The 22,579-nt window shown below is 34.9% G+C and overlaps 1 protein-coding gene across 1 annotated transcript in view; it reads left to right on the forward strand.

Annotated features, from left to right (window-relative positions):
- Positions 1-22,579, forward strand: part of KLHL1 (kelch like family member 1) — a 268,520-nt gene that overhangs the window by 241,208 nt on the left and 4,733 nt on the right. The window contains exons 8-9 of the mRNA XM_075741724.1: positions 1,543-1,705; positions 20,240-20,452. Coding sequence (XP_075597839.1) covers positions 1,543-1,705; positions 20,240-20,452 — 376 coding nt within the window. The remainder of the gene's footprint in view (positions 1-1,542; positions 1,706-20,239; positions 20,453-22,579) is intronic.

Here is a 22,579-nt window from a genome sequence, read left to right on the forward strand (position 1 = left end):
ATATTCTGGAAAAATTATAGCTGAAACATCTGATTGAATAAAAAAACTTTTATAAGCAACACTTTTCATACCAGAAGAAATTGGAGAATGAGACCACAGAAGCTTCTACAGAAAAAGATGAGGTTGACTTTATAAGAAGAATAATTTCAGTAAGGGTTAGTAGGGTTTTTAAATTCTTTTTTTTTTTAATTAAAAAAAAAAAAACCCACAAAAAAAAACCAACAGAAAAACCCAAAAAATGAAAACCAACACCCAAAGTGAAGGAACACTTTCTCTGAACACTGAGATAAGACTTGTTCAAATTCATTGATAAATATATTTTTTAATGTCAAATTAAGCTTTGAATGAATTACTTTTATGAAATAGAACAAAACGCAGTTCTACACAGAAAGTGGAAACTTTACATTGTTTTAAATGAAAGATAGACTTTTCTGCAAGGAAAAAATAAACTCATTCTCTGAAACTTTAATGATCTACTGTTTTCTGACTTTTTGATGAGTTCAAATCATGTGAAATGGAGTGGAAAAAAAGACACTGACTTAGGAATAAGATTGGATTTAGCCTGAGATTTTCAGAATGATGCTCATTTGGGATTATGGATTCATAGAATGGAATTATTGAGCTCACTGTATTGTAACAAATGGTGCTTAGCTATAACTTATCGTCCAGAGTCTTTTAAGCCTAACCGAAGATACTGTGAGATAGAGAATTCATGAATTCCTTTGAATGGGTGATTAAAAACCCTCATAGTTAAAAATTTGTTTCTTATTTAAATTTTTCCTACGTCAACTTCCATGCTTTACATTTTGATTCATTTTTCTTCACTAGATAAAAGAATCTTTATATATACAACATTATTTTCCTGTGAAAAGACCCATTCTCTTGTTATTTCTGGTTTTGGTAAGGTAAATTGATGAAGCAGCTTAAGTTTCTCACTGTAAGTTACTTGCTCAAGCCTTTGAATATGTTTTTTTATTCTATACCAGTCTGTAAAGCTTGCCGTTAGTGAAAAATCATATATTTTCTTCTATGTAATTGATAAAAATGCTGAAAACATCAGACTTCTTTTCCTTCCCTGTGGAACTGTCATAGAAGCAATTACATTCAGTGAAATCCCCCTTAGGTTGGCAATAATTTGAGATCTGTCAGGAATCCAGTCCATAATTTATTTATCATGTGCTTTACTGATATTCTAAAGAGCTAATTCATGATCAGAATGTTACAAGATAATAAGTTAAACAGTATACAGAAATCTCAGACTATCACATCATTGACAGGTTATTCTATGAAGCAAACAATATTCTCAAGGAATTAAATTAGTTTTGTTTGACAAGACTAATTTTTCATGAAGCCATGTGGAGTGCCATTAATTTTGTTCCTGTTTGTTAATCCTTAATTAATCAAACTTGGAATTGGTGTTTCCATTTTCAGTTTGAATATGCAAGTTCATTTGTTAGCTGTGTTTTGGAAAACTTATTTTTATTTTTTTATTGATATAAGAAAGCATATTTTTATCTTCTCTCACTCTCTCCTCCATTTTAGGAGTTACAGTGCTTGAAGGGCCTATTTATGCAGTGGGAGGACATGATGGTTGGAGTTATTTGAATACAGTTGAGCGGTGGGACCCTCAAAGTCAGCAGTGGACATTTGTGGCAAGTATGTCAATTGCCAGAAGCACTGTTGGAGTAGCAGCATTAAATGGCAAGTGAGTAGGGTATTCTCATATGGTTGAAACACATTTCTTAGAGGGATGAATAACTGTTACATACAGTAGTAAATAACATTTAACATATTGTAATAAAGGGTGTCTTTGAAATAAAGACACCGTTGTGCATACCCTCCTATATCTCATGGCTCTTGCATTTATCAAAATAAGTAATTTATATATATATTCTATATTATTTTTATTTAATGTTTATATTAAATGCTTAAGGATATAGACCTGAAATTGCAGTGTGCATGGTATAATCCAATTCAGGACAAACTCTCTGTTGACTCGTCTGACTTTTATATGTTTTATATGTCAGGTTTAGTTAACCAACTAATATTGTCATGTACCCAGTGATAAGGTTTGTTATGTATGCATTTTGTACCTTGATTCAACCAAACATTGACCTATGAAACCTTCTTTGTCTGAAAGCAACTACATTCGCACAGGAAATAAACCAAAATTTGATTCTTGTCAAACCAATCAGACTGCATTAAACCTGTAATTTTTATTGTGTTCAGATTATAAATTTCTCTTTTATAACTTTCACTTTTTAAAATTTTAATGTGGCACTTACTAAAACTCATTTTAGAGTAACGTGATTTTACGTATTACTTGTTGCTTATTACTTTTAAAGTACTTGCTTTTAGCTATGTGGCTAAAAAGAATATGGTGTGAACTGTAATAATTTAGAGGTAGGGGAGGAATTCATCACACCTAACTTCATGTATTTTTATATAGACATCTACAACTAAGCCAACCGTCCTAAGCTTGCCTTATGGTCAATGGAAGAAATATGTACTTTTCAGCTATCATGTGTCTTACTTATTTTAGACATTTATGTTAGGATAGAATGAATTGTGCTCTCTAAGTGCCTATTTTTCTCTACTAAATATATAGGACACCTAAGGACTCTGTTTTCGATTCTGACTTCTATGCTTTTGCTATCTTAGGCGGGGAAGATGAATCTCACTGTAGACCACTGAACATAAATAAAGGGCAGTCAGTAAAGAATCCCTTGGTAATGGTGGGAGCAATGGAATAAGACAAATTTCTGGAATATTATTTTCTTCATACTTTATCGCTACTGAACAGCAATGAAGAAAGGATAAGAAACAGCTGCAGATGTGGGATGGAATGAGAGAGTAAATGTTGAGGAACTTAAAAAATAGTTAATAAAAGTTGGTATAAAAAGTATATAGGGAAAAAAATAGTCTTATTAAGGCTATTGGGTTTCAGGGTAGACTATGCCGTTGCACAATTCGACAACCCACTAAATATTGCCCACCCAATTTTTTCTAGTTGAAAATCATTCAGTTTTGATTATACAGTTGGATAAACTCTAAAAAATCCTTTATATTCGGTTATGCTTATCATACCTAAGATACAGGCTTGAAATAAGTAGGCTGAATTGATTTCTGGGATTGTCAGACTCTTTCCACTGACTGTAAGAGTCACTGAATATATAAGTAAGTCAAACGAGCTTAATTTAGCCCACAACCATGTTACAAGACCTATAGGAGACTGTGTACCTTTCTGTAGCAGCAGCAGGAGGCCTGACAGAGTACCCATAATCCCATCATTATGACAATATGCAGGTTTTCTTTTAAATTGAATCTCAAATTAATTAAAACTACAGACCTTAAAAGTGTTGACTCATTTTTTGAGTTTGTCATGTTACAGTTGTGTCCTATTTGCAGAGTAACTCTGCATTAAATAGGGGGTTTGGATGCATCTATTATTAATATTATATTATTTAATTTTTGATATTATATGCTCAGATGATCTACTTCTCATCCATGACATTAGGATTTAGTTTTATGTTATGAAATCATCTGCAAAACACTGAAGCTTAATTGTCATTGTTTTCTCTTACTAAGTTACAATGGCATTGAAATGTTCCAGAGTAGATCAAATGGACAAAGCTGCTTTAATAACCCTGTTACTCTAAAAGAATCTGGTTTTAATAGTGTATGAGTCATGCAGCAAACTAGCAGAGACAAGACCTAAACAAATAACACTGCAAATACAGATCTAAAATTATGAAGAGCTGCATATAATTATGTTTATATATGCCAGGTATGTTTCTTTTGCACAACTGAGCATATATTTATTGCTTCTCAATTAATAAATGCTCAATTCAATTCTGCATGATTTATATAGAACATTTTTAAATGAAAAGAGATATTCTCTATGTCTCAGAAAAGTGGAATGGATACCATTTAAAACTGAAAAGCAGTGGTCTCACTGAAGCAAACAGCAAATATACTATTTTTTTATTATTATTTGAATAATGATTTCTTAAAAACATCCCATATGTGAAGAATTGAAACTTGAAAACATATGTAAGGAGCAAAACTTTCAGGTCTCTGGTTGAAACTTACTACACTGCTATTCCACACAACTGACATATGCTGCATTCCTCATCTGAGCTTCTCGCTTTGAAACAGGCAAACAGTTATGGATTTTTTTTTTAAAAAAAAAAGAAATACTAGGGATATTAAAAATGGATGTCTCAATGAGAAACAAGATGTTGGCTTTAACAGTCAACAGGGGAGAAACTGTTTTAGTATGGATGTTCTGTGGAGTCTTTTTCTGTTTTTTTCCTTATATTTCTTTTCTTCTGCACTGAATTAAATAAGTAAATAAATAAAATGCAGCAGGGTTAGACTATCTTTGAAGTGAGAGAGTTAGAAACTATTCTATGTGTCTATCATCTCCCACACTGCTTTGGGCACTTTACATAAAAGGGATACTGTATGCTAAATATCTCAAATGTGAGCTTCTTAAATACTTGCAAAAATATAGTCTCTTCTTTTGTGCTTTAACACTGGAAAATATTACATTTGTGATCTTCCATACATCTATGGTCTGCCTTATTGGCTTTCCAGTTAAAGCCATTGTAAGCAGAAAAAATTATACGTTTTACCATAAAATTGGATGAAAATTGTATTTTTCTATAAGCTTATGGTGGAGATGAGATAAAAAATAAAAACTTTCAGATGCTGATCTCCTTAGGCTCTGAGATGATTGGTTTGTAAGTAGCTTCTTATTAGTTCTTGATGTATTGAACCTTTTTATGCTTGCTTATATTTTCGAAGCTCACTTTTACAGACCATGCAAATAAATCATCAATTATTTTGCTGCTCAAACAAATGGAAAGTGATACTATCTGTATTTAGCAAAAAAAGGTACACAGAAATATATGGTATTTCACTGAAATACATTTTTAAATTTAAACTGAAAATGCTAAATTATATCAATTATATTATATTATCAGCTATTAATATATTATACATTACACTTTCCTAAAACCTGAAAAGAATTATGTCAATATGTGCATCATAATCCAATCTGGAAAAACTTTTATCTATTGAAGTTATAAAATCTTGCTGAATTTTTCAGAAATTCAGAAAAATAAATCTTAAGTACTTATTTATTTTTTTTTAAGCTTAGTCCAGTTGACAGGGTTCTTTTGTATAATCAGGTTACATTATTACATTTTGAGGTTGCCATATTGTTTCACCGATGAGAGCTTAATGAACACCTTCCTCTACAAGCATGCATGTGACCTGCTTGTTACCCTCAAATTTCCCATGCTAATAGGATACGGTAGTTGCTATCCTTCAATCTCGAACACAAACAATATTCCTTTTCTTATGCAGCTTTCTTAACTTAAGGTGCAGCTAGAATAGCTAATAAAAGGGATAGGTCGTTTTGTAGATAAAAGAAAGACACAGCAGATTTATTCTACCAGATTTACAGTAAAGCAGCTGATCTTATGTTACACTGGAAAAAAATATTTAAGATGGAAAAAGATGAGTAGTTCAGGGATTTTAAAAAGAACTGCATGTGACAACTAGGACACTACAAAGTTACTGTTGGAATTCTTTAAAGATCGGCCTTGAGATGGAGTGCAACAGCAGGAGCATGCTAATTAAATTATCAGACCATTCGAAGTGACACCATAGGGAACATTATCATATAGGACATGTTGGACTATTCTACAAAAGTATTTGGATGACCTTAAGAAGCAACACAAATGGGATATTTAATAGTATGTATGTGAATGAACAAGTCTATGAAGAAAAATAATCATAGAAAGTGGCAGAGGGAAAAAAAAACTCTGTACCTTGTTAGTACAGGGGAAAAAAAAAAAACACAAAAAACCCCCAGTAGAAGAAATCTGTGAAAAAGGAAATGCAACTGAAGAATATATAAAGTTTTCTTCATTCTGGAAATATCTATGCTATTTGTATTATGGTGTCCAATTCTGCTTAAGCATATTGACGAAAGTGTAACTGAAAATGCGAAGTTTGAATAGGGGATACCATGATTATCAAGAGCGCCTATCATAGCAAAGAAAAGCAGCAGAAGCATTGCAGTTGGCACAGGAACAGATGGATACAAATAGATAAAATTCAGATGGGAAAGGAGAGAGAGAAGAAAAATGATAGGGAGAAAAGAGGGTGTACACAAAACTCTCATCCGTTTCTAAATGCATGTTTATTGGTTCATAGCAAGAGTAATATTATCTGTTTTCATGCAAAAGCAAAGACTGGAATCCAAGAACTTTCCTTTTCAGTAAAATGCCTTTGTTTTCCCAAATCAACAACTGCTGCTGTGTAACAGTAATGATCTGCATTGAGCATGTGGAGATTCCATCTCCTTCATCTTCATACCTTTCTTATAGTTAAACAATAATGAAAGTGTGAAGGATGTTAGCCTTAGTGTATATTTAACTCAGTGTATATTTAACTTGATGCCTTTATTAATTTTTAACACACTTCAGTAGCTATTGTAGGACTTGGCATGGCTGTAGAATTTCATGGAATGAAACATGGTCAGTAGCTCCTCCTGATCTGGAAACAGCATCTTTTCCGCCTTATTGCAACCCTGTTGCATAGACTGGAAGAGAAAGAGTGCATGAACTCTCTCACATCAGCAACAAATATGGGTGTTAAAATATTAATTGTGAAATGGATACTTACACTAGCTTAGAAGTTTAAACAAATCAGGAGAGGATGGTGCTTTATATATACAGATAATGGGAGCGATCAGAAGTTGGGATGATTTATTTGGGGGCTTTGGGGTCTGTCGTAAGTAACATGTAACTAGTATGCAATATATACTATATAAGACCAGACTATTCTATAGTTTATAGGAGATAATGCTGAGGCCATAGTACTTTTCTACAGTGTAAGTTAGAAGCACCAAGGAATCAAAAATACAAAAAAGAAATCTTACCTTTTCCAGAAACTTAAAAATTGTCACTTACTGTTTCAAGATTATGTCTTCATTTCTTCATTTTTAAAATCAAGAAGAAAAAAATCTTGGTGAGCGTTTCAATCCCATAAATACTATTTTTTTCAGTGGCTTAAAATGTAGTTGCCTCCAAGGCAACAGTAGCTATTTATTAGCTTTCTATTAACAAGTCTCTAATATATGAAGCATGCATTCCCTAAGAACATTGAACCTTTATACTAATTTTTTAATGCAATTTAATTTCAGAACAAATTTTATTCTAATGGAGTAACTGTAAATAAAAATGGAATTAAGTTTGCACACTTTATTCTGGAATATATACCTAAAAGAGACTCTATGTGTCATACAGATTTATGTTATTTCAAATAATTGCGTGACACAACCATAATTGAAATTTTTCTAGATTTTTTCTATTATACAGCCATAAAAATTACATTATAAAGAAATATTCTGAATTTTTTCCTTGTACATTGTAAATTATCAACATTCTTTTTATGTAACTATAGTTTATACAGCAAAAAGACTTTTGCTTTTATTCTCTTTAATAGATATCAATAAATCTGTGCTGCAAAAGGAAAAACTACTCAGCTGTTAATATGATCTGCAGATTGACTTCAAATAGTAGAACATCACAGCAGTACACTGAGTTAAGCGTCAAATATAGTTATTTTGGCATACACTGGGAAGCAGTTCATTCACATGGTAACATCTTGCAGAACCAAGGAGAAGGGAGTTCTGCCCTTTATTGATTGCCACATCCTTAAAGATGTGCTTTAGTAAACTTGATATTTCCACCTGCTGCTGTTGTTTATATGAAATATCACACACTATTATTGATCTATGGTAGATGACAAAAAGCAAGGAATTGTCTAATTTTAACCTTTAAAAATAGAACTTTTTTCTTTTGAGAAAAAAAAAGTTTTATAAGTATTTGTTTTCTCTGAAGAACAGTAAAAGAGCAATAAGGAATGCTGCAGGAGAATGTTATTCTCCGTCAATATCTGACTTGTATCTGATTCTTTCAACAGAGAAGCAGCAACGTATTTTTTATTATTATATTTAGTATTAGTATTTCTATTACAATTGTGTTTACAGTCTCTATCTGTGTTTAGGCACTGTACAATGAGGGGAAGAGAAAGGGGATGCTGTGAACTGGGAGGTTCTAATGCATTACTACGGTGGGTTAGCGTTGGCTAACAGTCAAATGCCCACCCAGCTGCTCACTCACTCTCCTTCATCAAATAATGGGTTGAGATAAAGACAGCAAGATCACTTACCAACTACCATCACAGGCAAAACAGACTTGACTTGGGGAAAATTAATGTAATTTATTGCTAATAAAACCAAATTCCAGATAGTGAGAAATAAAGAGAAATTTTAAAACACCACCTTTCTTCTCCCCTTTCCCAGGCTCAACTTATGTCTTTCATTCCCAATTCCTCTGCCCCCACCCCTAAACAGTGTAGGGGGAAGGGGAATGAGAGTTGTGGTCAGTCCATAAATTGCTCCTATCTGCAGCTCCTTCCTCCTCACATATTTCCCTTGATTCTGGGGTTTCCATACACTGCAGTCCTTCAGGAAATTCTGGATGTCATCTCTAATCACGTGGAGGAGAAGAAGGTTATTGGGAGTGGTCAACATGGATTCACCAAGTGGAAATCATGCCTGACCAATCTGATAGTCTTCTATGATAGCATGACTGGCTGGGTAGATGAGGGGAGAACAGTAGATGTTGTCTACCTTGACTTCAGTAAGACATTTGACACTGTCCCTTGTAACAACCTCGTAGGCAAGCTCAGGAAGTGTGGGTTAGATGGGTGGACAGTGAGGTGGGTGGAGAACTGGCTGAATGGCAGGGCTCAGAGGGTTGTGATAAGCAGTGCAGAGTCTAGTTAGAGGCCTGTAGCTAGCGGTGTGCCCCAGGGGTCAGTGCTGGGTCCGGTCTTCAACATATTCATCAATGACCTGGACAAGGAGACAGAGTGCACCCTTAGCAAATTTGCTGACAATACTAAACTGGGAGAAGTGGCCAACACACCAGAAGGCTGCACTGCCATTCGGTGAGACCTGGACAGACTGGAGAGTTGGGTGGAGAGGAATCTAATGAAGTTCAACAAGGGCAAGTGTAGGGTCCTGCACCTAGGGAGGAATAACCCCAGACACCAGTACAGGTTAGGGGTTGACCTGCTGGGAAGCAGCTCCGTGAAGAAGGACCTGGGAGTCCTCGTGGACAACAAGTTATCCATGAGCCAGCAATGTGCCCTTGTGGCCAAGAAGGCCAATGGTATCCTGGGGTGCATTCAGAAGAGCGTGGCCAGTAGGTTGAGGGAGGTTATCCTCCCACTCTGCTCTGCCCTGGTGAGGCCACATCTGGAGATCATGTGGTGTCCAGTTCTGGGCTCCCCAGGTCAAGAAGGACAAGGATCTACTGAAGAGAGTCCAGTGAAGGGCTATAAGGATGATTAGGGGACTAAAGCATCTCTCGTATGAGGAAAGGCTGAGAGAGCTGGGTCTGTTTAGCCTGGAGAAGAGAAGACTGAGAGGGGATCTCATCAATACTTATAAATACATAAAGGGTGGATGTCAAGGGGATGGGGTGCCCAGCAACAGGACAAGGGGCAACGGGCACAAACTTGAACACAGGAAGTTCCACCTGAATATGAGGAAAAACTTCTTAACTGCGAGGGTGACAGAGCACTGGAACAGGCTCCCCAGAGAGACTATGGATTCTCCTTGCCTGGAGACATTAAAAAGTGTCTAGGACGCCATCCTGTGCAACCTGCTCCAGGTGAACCTGCTTTAGCAGTGGGATTGGACTAGATGGTCTCCAGAGCTCCCTTCCAACTCCTACCATTCTGTGACATATCCTGCTGCTCCATCATGGTGTCCTCCACAGGCTGCAGTGTGGATATCTGCTCTGGTGCCAGAGCACCAAATCCTCTTTCTCTGGTTTTGGTGTTCCCTCTGCTGTTTCTCACACACTTTTCTTCGCTCCTCACTGCCTGTGTGACATTTTGCCCTTTCTTAAATACGTTTTCCCTGAGCTGCCCCCCACCTTGTCTGTGGGGCTGAGCTGTGCCCTCCGATGGGTGGGTTGGAACCGGCTGGAACTGGCTGTGTCCAGCATGGGGCAGCCCCAGCCTCTCCTCACAGAGGCCCCTGCAGCCCCCGCTGCTGCCAGCACCAGGGCACTTACAGACGGTACAATTGCAACATTGATTTTTGCACATTTCAGCATGAAATAATTGCCACATACTGGACCCCACCTGGACTACTGTATCCAGCTTGGGGGTCCCCACTACAAGAAAGACATGGAGCTGTTGGAGTGAGTCCAGGGGAGCACCATGAAGATGATCAGAGGGCTGGAGCACCTCTCCTATGAACAGGTTGAGAGAGTTGGGGTTGTTCAGCCTGGAGAAGAGAAGGCTGCAGGGAGATCTAATTGTGGCTTCCAGTACCTGAAGGGGCCTACAGGAAAGATGGTGAGGGACTGTTTATGAGGGAGTGTAGTGACAGGACAAGGGGTAATGGGTTTAAGCTGAAGGAGGGTCGATTTAGATTAGATGTTAGAAAGAAATTCTTTACTGTTAGAGTGGTGGTGAGGCACTGGAACAGGTTGCCCAGAGAGGTTGTGGAGGCCCCCTCCCTGGAAGTGTTTAAGACCAGGTTGGATGGGGCTTTGGGCAACGTGGTCTAGTGGAGGGCATCCCTCCCTGCTCATGGCAGGGGGGGTTGGAACTAGGTGATCTTTGAGGTCCCTTCCAACCCAAACCATTCTATGATTCTATGATCTTTGTGTTGAGTTAGGAGATCAGGTTTCCTATCGAATGTTTTCTAAATGGTGTTTGGAAAAGAAAAGATTATTAGAAACCCATAATGAAGCCATTTAAATTGGCTTCATAGGCAAAGGTGAAAAATGAAGAATGGGATGGGCTTTAAGTACCCAAGCAGCACGTACATCCTGGGCCAAATGACCAGCTCTGGCCAGGGTCCACCTTTTTTTTTTTTTTTTTGGTAGCAGTTTTAAAAAAAATGCTAAATTGAACATTTTTGAAACATTTCAGCTTTCAAAAGGTTGGGTCCAAAGCTCTATATATGGTTCTTGTTCATAAGTTTGGTACCAAAGGAAGTCACCAAATGCTCAAACAGTCTTGAGGATGTGAGTCACAATTTATAATCTCAGAAAAGACTTCAAAATTATGACTAATGATTTTTTTAAATCCAGGAATATGAAGAAAAATACTAAGGGAAAGATGCTTAAACTGACCCAGAGATATTTTCTTTCATAGGAACAAAACACTAAACATAGATCTTCTTAGTCCAATCCAACATCTTTGTCATTGGAGTTCTTTGGAAAGCCCCATCTTTCTCCATCAATTATGTTTCTTTCCTTTTTACTGTTTATCTTAGTCACTGATATTTGAATGTATTTTGAATTTTCATTGAAAGAAACTCCAAAATAAAAATGTGGTTTTGTTGTTATGTCATTTATGAAATTATTTATTATCAATTGACAATGTTAGATTTTTGTCTGTTGCTTGATTGTAGCAGATAGAATTTAGAATTACTTTCTCATTCGTAGAAAGAGAGTATACTAATGATTTTTTTAAAAAATACATATATATAAAAATATTTACTGTTTTGTCCCTTCACACTCATGTAAATTCATTTGTTATATTTTCAATTTCATTTGTTAGGTAGAGAGGCTTTAATAACATCTAGCTTTATTTTTAAAAAAAAATTGTTTTTATTTATTTATATCCAATTACATTCATTCAGTTCCAGCAGTTTTGCTATAGTTGGATTCAATTAGTAATGCATTTCCATAAATTGGATTATTGTCTTAGCAGTACTTTTCCAGCTATTCTCTTTTTCATTTTGAATGGGAAGCAAAGAGAGATGGCCAATATAGACATTGGCATATGTGCAGGGGAATGTTTTGTCTTCAGGTCATTTAATGAAACAAAGCTGGAATGAAATTTGGGTTATTTAGATCAATATTGTGCCTATGGTAAATTGCAGTTGCTTTAGTTTAATATGTCCCTTATGACTACTATGCATTATTACAAAGTGAACATCAGAAAATTTAGCTGAACCTTAATTTTCAAGAAAATATCAAAATCCCAAACAAATTAGTGTGCTCACAAGAAAGGTTCTCAAAATTGTCTTGTAGTTAGTCACTCACAGGAATATATACACTGTGTTCTGACCTCAGAGAGGCATAGGTTAATAATTCCACAAAGTCCTTAATAGCAGTTCAGTGTTTGGCACAAGAGAATTAGCAATGCATTACATTATATAACCACCTACAAAACTTGATTGCGTGGCTGATTACAACCTCCTCCAGGAGTTCTGCTTCTTTACCTTTCATGCATCATATAATAAACTATCTGTGGCATTTTCTCTTAACCGAATCATTAAGACTTATTACTAATTTAGTGCCCTGGTCTGATCTTTTGTACTTTTGCACACAAATTCATATTTCTTATGTGGGGGTCCCATGCAGCTCAATGAATGTGCAATTCAGTTCAATATGCATCATATTCTCTCTTTTTCAGACAAGATTTAACTTGGTATTTTACATCCAGCCTGTGAAAGAGGAGTCTCTGCAGAGTTGTGCTTCTTTTCATGTGGCTAGGCTAGCCTTAAAAAGGCCTAGAACCTACACAAGTTTGGTAAATATATGTGACTCTTAGAAGAGGACAATGAAAAATCATGACACTTTACAGCAAAACCGGTATTTTTCCTGCATCTAAGGCAGTCTCTCATACAGCTAGGATGTATTTCTCTTTAGAACCCAAGTGATTGTTAGGAAACGTGACAGATGCTAAATCCATTGCTACATTGCAGGGTGGGAAGTTGATGACCCTGTTTTCTTTTGATATGTTATGGTTAGGCTCCCAGATGCTTAGGTCATCTTTCTGTTTTGCATGTTTACTGCACACTACATCTTTTAGTGGGCGTGCCCTACCATGCAGTTCTCTTTGTCCTTCACCCACACAAACAAGTTTTTTGGACTAGATGACTGTTGATTGGTATACAGCTAGCATGACTGTCATTTGCTGTAAGGTCTGCCATTCAGTTTTTGTAATAACAAACATCTTGTCTTTACTACACAGGGTTTTTTCTGTACATGTTGTAATGAACAACAAATTCTACATAGATAATGAACATGACATAGTATGGTATGCTTTAATTTGGGCATATAAGGGTACTTCAGACCAAGCAGACACAGTGAGTTAACTTAGTCCTAATATCTGACAGGAAAAGGCAATGGCATCACTCTAACGTTAGTTTTTAAATGTAGTATCTGTACCAATCTAGACAGTAGGAGGCAGTGTGGATAATGCCTAGAAAGATTCACACCTAATTTTTTATTTATGTAGCTTCCACAATTAAGTGGAAACTTTTAAAAGACATTCAGCAATCACTGTCTTTTATCTCTCGTGGTCAACACTGCAAAATATATTAGTAATCCACATTCTGGGTTATTGTAGAAGTCTGGCATTTAATCTTCAGTGGGATGTGAAGTATGAGAATCCCAGCCTGTCTTTTCAAAGAGTACTTAGTGCCTATACTCTGGAACCTGAAGGAAGCTCTTGTTCAGTGCAGTTGGAAAAGTCTAGAGAGACTCCCCTGACCAAATGTAGGCATTTACCTGAATTATATGCACATATGTATTCATGTGTGTATATATATACACATGTATACAAATACTTTCTTATTCCCTCATATGTGGAAATATGGAAAGCTATTTAAACATCTAAATTTTACTGAAATTAAAGAAAGCTAAATATCTAATTCAACACTCAACTGAATATCTTTATAAGCAACAGCCTATCAAACATCTACTCTACTCAGCAGAACAGAATACCATGCCATCTCCACTGTTAACTGATATTTCTATTTTTCTAATTTGAAACTTGATTAACTTCTTAATAACTAATATTGGGGTAAAATTAAATGTCTTTTGACTTGGTAGACCAGCTTCAACTGAATCTTTCATTATTGGTTGAATTCATTGAATTGAGAAGGATTTGTTCATTGTGAAGGTCACAGACTAAATGATCTAAAACTTTTTTCCAAGTCATCCACATAATTGCAATGCACTGATAATTTTCATACTTGAGTAAAAACTAGGGAACTGGCTCAATGTTATTAAATAAATGAAGTATTAATATGCTGTAATTGTGATTTTTAAAGCTGAACTAACACTTCAAAATTTCATGCCAATCTAACAAGATAAGAAATTATGTCTGAAACAATTATATTTTCCATCAGAACTGTTTTTTTCCTGGCTTTTTTTTGCTCGAGGGTTTCTTTGCTCTTGTGCCTTATTGATGATTCAGTTATTCTTTTACTAATCCATTTGAACTAAGAACAATACTATACTTGGCATACATAATTATAGTCATGTAAGGAGAGAAAATATGTTTCATACTGCAAGATTTCTGCCCCCAATATTCTCACTGACTACAAACAAATACTTTTAAATCCATATTTTATGAATGACATGAATATTTTGCCTGATACTGAAATACAGCAGTGCTTTTCCGTATCAAAATATTCACGCCCTGACACGTCTGTTTCCATAATAGATCTTACATTATCTACCCAACTAGAGAGTAAAACAAAATTTGACTTAGGATGTTATTAATTAATTATTAGGTATTTTATAAATGTAACTAATTTTACAAAATGCTTTTGCAATGGGGAGAAAGACAAACATTTCAAAGACTAACTCACAAGTTGTCAGTGTTAGAATTTTTTTTGTAGAAACTTTTTAAATCTTGTCTCTGTTCTTACTATATTTTACTCTAAATATACTTTGACCTATAAATAAATTTATACCTTAATTTAAATTCTCTAGAAGTTATTTCAGGTTCTTTTATGACAGTTTTGACACTGCTAATGTTTTATAAATGTGCTGTTTATTAACTGCTGCTTTTGATCAAACTCATTTCTCAAAAAAGACAATTATTCTGCCTCCTGCTATAGGGAAAAAGGGACACATGTTGAAAATATTCTTCATTAACTGTAGAAACTACAGAAAGGTGTAGGTATTTTTTAATATTTTAGTCAGAATCGTGCAATAAATGGATACTGAGGCAGAATAAAATGGAACAGCTGTATGGTCTAAAATTATTAAACTCACAAAGAAGATTAATATCATAAACATATTAGCTCAGTATAGCACAAAGTCATTCTGTGAATTCAATAACAATTTCTTATTTAATGACAGATTCACTGTATTTTTTTAAATAAATAAGAGAGAAAATAAAGGGCCTTAAGCTCATGCTGTAGTAAATTATTAATTTACGAAGATTATTTTACCTTAACTGTCTTATAGCCTGATACAGTCAAGAACATTTTTCACTGGTGGAATCTGCATTCAATCAATGCTTTTGCAAAGATAAGGTAACCAATATAATTTGATTAGAATTAAATTTACTTGAAACAGGTTCTTTCTATTAGGAAACTATACTTTCTAGTGTATGAAGTGGAACTTTGCTGTAATGATATTATCCATGCAAAGGTTGCTTTTCTCTCAATATTTTCTATGAATAGTTACTATTTCTTTAATTGCAGACACTTTATTACTTTTTTCCTTCTTTTTTTTTTTTGATCAAACTGTATGTATTTTTAATTTACTCCACTACTGCATTACTACACCAAATACATGAAATACCATTCCAAATTTACACACAGACATAAGACTTCATTAATGCTTTCCATTCAGAAAATTATAATTTTTTCAACTTTTGCTAGTGAACTGCTGTTCTTTGGCATGACCAAGGCAGCATGGATAGATATCTTTCCTCTCCTACAGTTTGATTCCTAGGCCAGGTATGGACTGATTGAGCAACACAGAAGTCCAGCACTGATGAAAATTATTACCTTCCCCTCACTTCTACCAGGCAGATATACTTTGTGCCAGAGTAATTCTCTTTTGCTCTTTCAGGCACACTGAAAGAGCAGAAGAGGGTGCAAAGGGGCCTAAGCAAAAGACTGGATATTCAGTCTTTGATATTCACAGTGAAAGAATTTTGAAAGGCAAAACCTTGTTAAGAAATGCAGCAAAGGCATGATTCAACTGTTTTCACAAGCCATACTACCTCACATCAAAGGCAGTCTGGTCTTTTGAGGTTGGCTTGTCAAACTGAATTTAAAAATGGCTTTTCTGATTAGTTATCAAAGGTTTGTAATGATAGCACTGGGATAAATGCTTTTGATCCAGGCAGTCATGATTTCTCCTAATGTTTTCTACTTTGAAACCTCCACTGCAGTTTCTAGCTATTTTATACGTGTATATGTATATATACACACGCACGCACACAGACACACATATACACACAAACATTTATGAATCTCTATCCATCTTAATACAAAAAGAAGTGACCAAACCCTGAAAAGAGAAATTTCCAGCTCAGAGATGACTGAGTTTGGTCTAAATTCATATCTACGCACAGAGTCTGAATAAGCTGAAATGTAGACCATTGGGAAATAGAAATCTATAACATCTCCACAGGCAAAACTTTCGCTGTGATCAGTGGAGATAAAAGTACTCACTACTGGATACTTTCTTTTCCTTGTCGATCTTCCCTTCTAAACAATGATAATTATAATAGAACACCCACCAGTTTTGATGGGATACACAGAGTTGCAATTCAGTTAACAGAATATTCCCAACTCAAAAATGAATTAAAATATGAGTATTACATGACTGTGATTATGCTTATTTCTCAAGCTTTCTTTTTAATTGTACAATGTTGAAAATAAAATTCTTACAATATTGTAGCTACTCAAAAGCTATTAAGAGATATGACATCTACAAGAAGCCTATAGACACCAGTAATCTGGGAGAAAAAATGAGCTATGTGTTTGATGCTAAGTTAGACTTTTGGGGATAGTGTATATACTATCCCTATGGTAGTTGTATAGTAAAAGAGCAGCTGGAAGTAGTACAAAGCATTTAGGTAAGGTAAAATTACTAGATAATATTGTAAATTAACAATGTGAAATTAACAAACAAAGCAAAATTTGAGGAACTTGCATTTCATAAATTCAGACTCACTGGATTATCTTTCATCTCTGAATTCTGAAAGAATTTGCACATGAAAATGAAAGTCTACTTACTAGTATTTTCAACAAATCATTCACACCTGGTAACTGAAGTAATAGAACTGAATATAGTTAAAAGGCATAAAAGTAGCCCTTACAATTTCAGGGCTGATATCTGATCTCAATAATGCCGGGTTTTCAGGCTTTTTTAGAGAAATACATTATACTCTTCCCTATAGAAAATTTTACTATAAACTGTTACAAGAAAGACAAAGCTGCAGAAATGGATTCATTCTGAGTCATCTAATAAATAGGACCCTAACCACTAAGAAGGAAGTAAGACTAGCAAATATCTTTGGATATAAGTATTGCAAAAGTTTCAATTAGCTGTACAGTATCCTGAATATTCAGCACAGGTTGCAGAGTTGTTCTGAAGTAATTTTGGACCTTTGTCACTATGGATTAGGAAACTTGGCTGAAGAGTAGAAGCAATTCCTGACTCAAGTGTTCAGGCTCAGCCCCAACCAGAGCTTTAAAACAATTACTTGATTTCTAACTTTTATTTGTCTGAATTAGACTTCTGTGAAATAAAATTTTATTGTTAGTCTTATGAACTATTCCTGGCTGAGATATAAACACAATCAAACTTTAAATAATAATTCCAAAATCTGATTTTGGAAATTAATTTTGCTTTGTTCTGAATAGCACAGAGCGTTTTAACAAAATCTAAGTGGTCTCAATCATTGGCTGAAATTTTTATCAGTTACTTATGAACAACATTTGCTGTCTTTTTACCAGCAACTCAGGAATGCCTTTAGCTATATTTTACTAGCTGTCTTAATTGAAATGAAGGAATGAAAAAATGTGCTTCACTTTCAATGTGGAAATATCAGCTTACAGATTTATTTCAGTTGAAAGACAATGGAATAGATGAGAACTTTTCATGCCAGAAGTAATAAAGAAAGTGGTAGGTATTTAGACTAGGGTCACACATGATTATTCACACTGAACTCTGCAGAAGAGTTGGTACTTTGCGTTTTTAAAATTTGTGAAGTGTTTAGGTGTCCAAATATTTACTTAGAAAGCTATTTGGAAATCTCAGGCTTGATAACCATGGTATTCATATTTAGGAATCAATTCACTTATCTACATGTAATTGTCTACTGCCATTTGAATTGCTTCAGGATAGCCTACTAGACCTCCAGCAATTGTGCATGTTTTTCCTGTGTAGTCTTTGTCTTATCTGCCAGCCTGCAGGGAATGTCACCATACCCTAGATGTCATAAATAAGATTTGATGACTGTCTCTGGGCAGCTGAACCAAGTCCCATCTTTGAAAATAAAGATAACATGCTTGCAGACACTTACATGTAAATACTTATATTTACATTTATATTAATGTAAATGTATTTGGATCACATGTTTAAATTTTTTTAGTGCTGTTCTGAAATTCTTATTCTCTGCTGAAGAAAAAAATTATTGTGGCTGGTCTCTAGGCTCAGCTGACTACCCTGAGCATAACAGCAGTTTAGACACTGTAGACACCCACAGGTTAACATTTACATGTAGAAGTCTTAATCTCGATTTGGATCTCACCTGTAGATATCTGATAATCACATAGAAAGGTAAATGTCTTAGGGCTGGATCCACAGGAATAGCTGCCAAAAAAGTATATTTTCATTAACATCTCTCTTAGAGGAGTATGGATTCTCCTGGCTACTTTAGTCAGAACACAAGTACGTCTGTCAGGCAGTACCAAAAACGCTCTATGGCTTCAGTGACATATTTACTAGTAGTACGGTACTTCCTTATTCATCAGCATCCATGCCAAGGAAACATAATGGTAAATGCACATTTAAGTAGCTCTGAATTCATGGAGCGCTTAGGACAGTAAAAGCTTCCAAATGAATAATTGCTTCACACAGACAGCTCTTGCATCCTAAATTGCTCAGTGGATGGACTTTAAAACAGCCTGTGTTTCTATTAGTTAATCTCTAGGCACTGTAGAAAAGGCAACAGACTGCAAAAGGATTCATATAAGAAATGAATGCAGCATGGTAATACTGGGAAATAACAATCAGAACTGTTTCCTCCTGGGAACCATTATAGAGGGAAGGAAGGAAACAAGTTTCTTGACTGCAGATAGTTACAAACACAACATATGTTTTATTAAACCACATTTTTGCCATTTTGAATTTAAAATATTTTCAGAAGTTTTCCATGACTTCCCTACAGAACTCAATCCTCATAATATATTCTGATGAAGAAAATCAGCATACAGTTCCTGGGGGTATCATTTTCTTGCTGAGTAGACATGTTAATGTTAGTGTGGGCAAGACTTGTTTTCAGTGTAACCAAAGTCCTTGAAATGGACATAGTACTTTTTAAAAGTCCATATTTAAAACATAATGTGATATTCTTTTCTGCAATACACTGCATATGTGATCTCTACTATGTTGTAAGTGTAAAATTCATTCTGAACATGAGTGTCCCATTGATAGTTTTGTATTTGGAATAGGCTGAATACTGGATCAAAGACTGACTACAGCTTTCCATATGGTTTGTACTTTATTATACAGAGCTTATGCAGCATTTTTTTTCTTTTTCTTTTTTTTTTTTTTTTCCCCCCCAAGAAGGGAGAATTAAAAGCTTGTGAATCTATTCAGTATTAAAGAATTATAAAAGATAGAATATTAACATACAGGACAGGAGTTGTCAAGCTAATTCCCACTCCTTTGATGCATGATAAAAACACAGAGAAACTATAATAAATGGATTGCATATTTCTTGTTTGTCTGAATTATCAAGTATAAGTTAGCACTTCCACCTCACAGATGATGAGCAGTTAGGCAGCAACCCTGCTTACATCATTTATAAATTATAGAGACAAATCTGCATGTCACTTATGACACTTATGGCAGTGTATGCTGTAATCTAAGAATGAAAATATCCATTTACCATAAAGAAAATATCTTCCTTTGTATTCAGATTGGCAAAGCACTAAGTAGTATGTGAATTTGGTAATAATATTAAAATCATCTATGTTTGCTGACCATATGAAATTTGTATGATTTTGAGCAATTATATTTTTTTTCTTTTTCCTGTTTGCTGATGTCAGATAAAAACCCAGATGCTCCTTGCTTTTATTCCTACAGTTCTGAGCTCTTGGTTTTTTTAACATTTTTATTCATGTGGACTTTCTTAGGTTATATTCAGTTGGAGGTCGGGATGGAAGTTCATGTTTGAGTTCAATGGAATATTATGATCCTCACACAAATAAATGGAATATGTGTGCTCCTATGTGTAAGAGAAGAGGAGGTGTAGGAGTGGCTACATGTGATGGCTTTCTTTATGCAGTTGGAGGCCATGATGCTCCTGCTTCTAACCATTGTTCCCGACTGCTGGACTATGTAGAAAGGTATCCAATTATGCATGCATTTTTTGAATACAAAATAATTTCAAGTAGCATCATTTTCATAGCTAAGTGATGGTAAAATTAAACAGATGTTTTTACCCCAATAAATTGCAAATTATTATTTACTTGAAAAATTCCATAGAGGTTTGTAATAGACAATTTCTTTGAAGGTTATTTTCTTTCCCTTTTTTTCACAGTACTATTATATATTTTCATGGACACAAAAATCAACTCTTTTCACACCTCATTTAATAAATCTTTGTTTTTAAGGCACGGTATTACACATTGCAGAGTCATAAACTCGTCTTAGCAGAGATAAAAATTCAGCCTTGAAATAATTTTATAACACCAAATTGTGCTTTGTATTTTGTAACTCTAAAAACATAGCTGAGCAAAGAAGAAATATAGAACTGCTTAAGTGATGGATATTTACAGTACATGATGTTGCTTCCTTTAGCAACACTGCCACTTTCTGACATGCTGATATAAGTGTTATACATTGCATTTACAGTACCCTGAATTTTGCAAGTGGATATTCTGCAAATTCAGGAATATCTAGTAAGGCAATAGGGCACACTTGGAGTGATTATAGCATTCATTTTGAAGATACTCTTCAAATGTTTCATGAAGGTTTGACTTTCTTCTATTTCTGTATGCTTTAAAATAGAATAAGGAAAATACACTCTCCAAATTCTTACAGGTTGCAAAGGTTAAAGTAAATATTTTTGAGTAGCTGGTTTGTCTTAACATACAAGTAAAGATAAGCACCGGGAGAGATTTATCTGTTTTTTGTTTTCTGAAGGGGTTAAACTTTAATTAGATATCAGTTATTGCTTCTGCTGAATCTGGCTTGGCATTTACCAGTTACCTAATAAGTAATCCAAAAATTATAAGTTAAAACTTACTCCTTATGTTATCCATATGATTTTGCTCAGTCTTAGACTCATTCTCGTCTCTACTGTATGTAAGCAAAGATCACAGACTGCCAAATACTTTACTTGTCATCTCTAACAGATGGAAAGTTCAACAGAGAAATCCCATGATGCCTGTACTTACAAGGCCTATCCTCATGGGCTTCTATTTATAAGGACAAATCAGAATTTTCAATGAAATAAATTTATATTAAGACTACTAGTGACAATATTAATAAGTATGAAATTTTTCCAACTACTTCTGCTTGTTGGTACTTGTAAGGGAGCTTTTATTTCAATTTTCAGTCTCTGAGAAGAAAGCCCTTCTGGTGTTGAAGACAAACCACATCCCATCACATTTGTCTTTCTCAGGGGGGATTATAACCATGAACTAAACCACATATCATTAAGCTATTTTATGTACTAGTATCTGAATGACATTATACAGTGTTCCTTGTCTAGGTATTTTTGCACTGAGAGCAAAAAATGTGAATAATGTACTTCATGGACAGTTAGCTTCCAGACCAAAACTTGGGACTAGCAAATCAGAACTTGTAAGGCTATTAGCTTGCATAGAGTGGATGTAAATTAACCAGTGAACTCCACTAAAACATGAAAAAACTCTCATGGCCCTGCCAGTGTTTGATAAGATTATAAGGTGGCTGGCATGTGTCTATTTTTACATTCAAAAATAATGCATCACCTTCAAAAAATAAAAGCATCTCAATAACTTAGGAAACCAAAGACTAGTAAGTGATAATGAGGTCTATTAGAGTAAGCTATTTATTTTATATGTCTCTGAAAGTTTTGCTTTCTGTAAATATCTAGGGCATCTTTTTTAACTAAGTCTCTTTTCGTCTTCAGGAATGAGTCTCTTCTTCGGTCATTTTGTCATTCTGATACATCCCTGATAGGATGTGCTTTATTCAAATACCAGTTTGCTCCTGGAAGACTGTCAAATCAGACATAACATTTTAAAAATTATTTTTGAGATTAAAACTAGTGAGAGCAGACATGTTTTTTCAATGCTACTGCTAAGATCCTCCTCAGTAGTGATTAGGACTCCCAGATTGAACTATTCTAAGGTTGATGCAATTGTAAAGGATTTCCTACGGACTCAAGCATTCTACAATAAAATAATAGTTATGTTTGCACTTCACAAGTTGGGAAAGTACAATGTTGTGTTCCTTTTTAAAGGTAAAATAACTAGTTCTTTTTC

Source organism: Balearica regulorum, chromosome 1 (assembly GCF_011004875.1).
Source record: "Balearica regulorum gibbericeps isolate bBalReg1 chromosome 1, bBalReg1.pri, whole genome shotgun sequence".
Lineage (NCBI taxonomy): Eukaryota > Metazoa > Chordata > Aves > Gruiformes > Gruidae > Balearica > Balearica regulorum.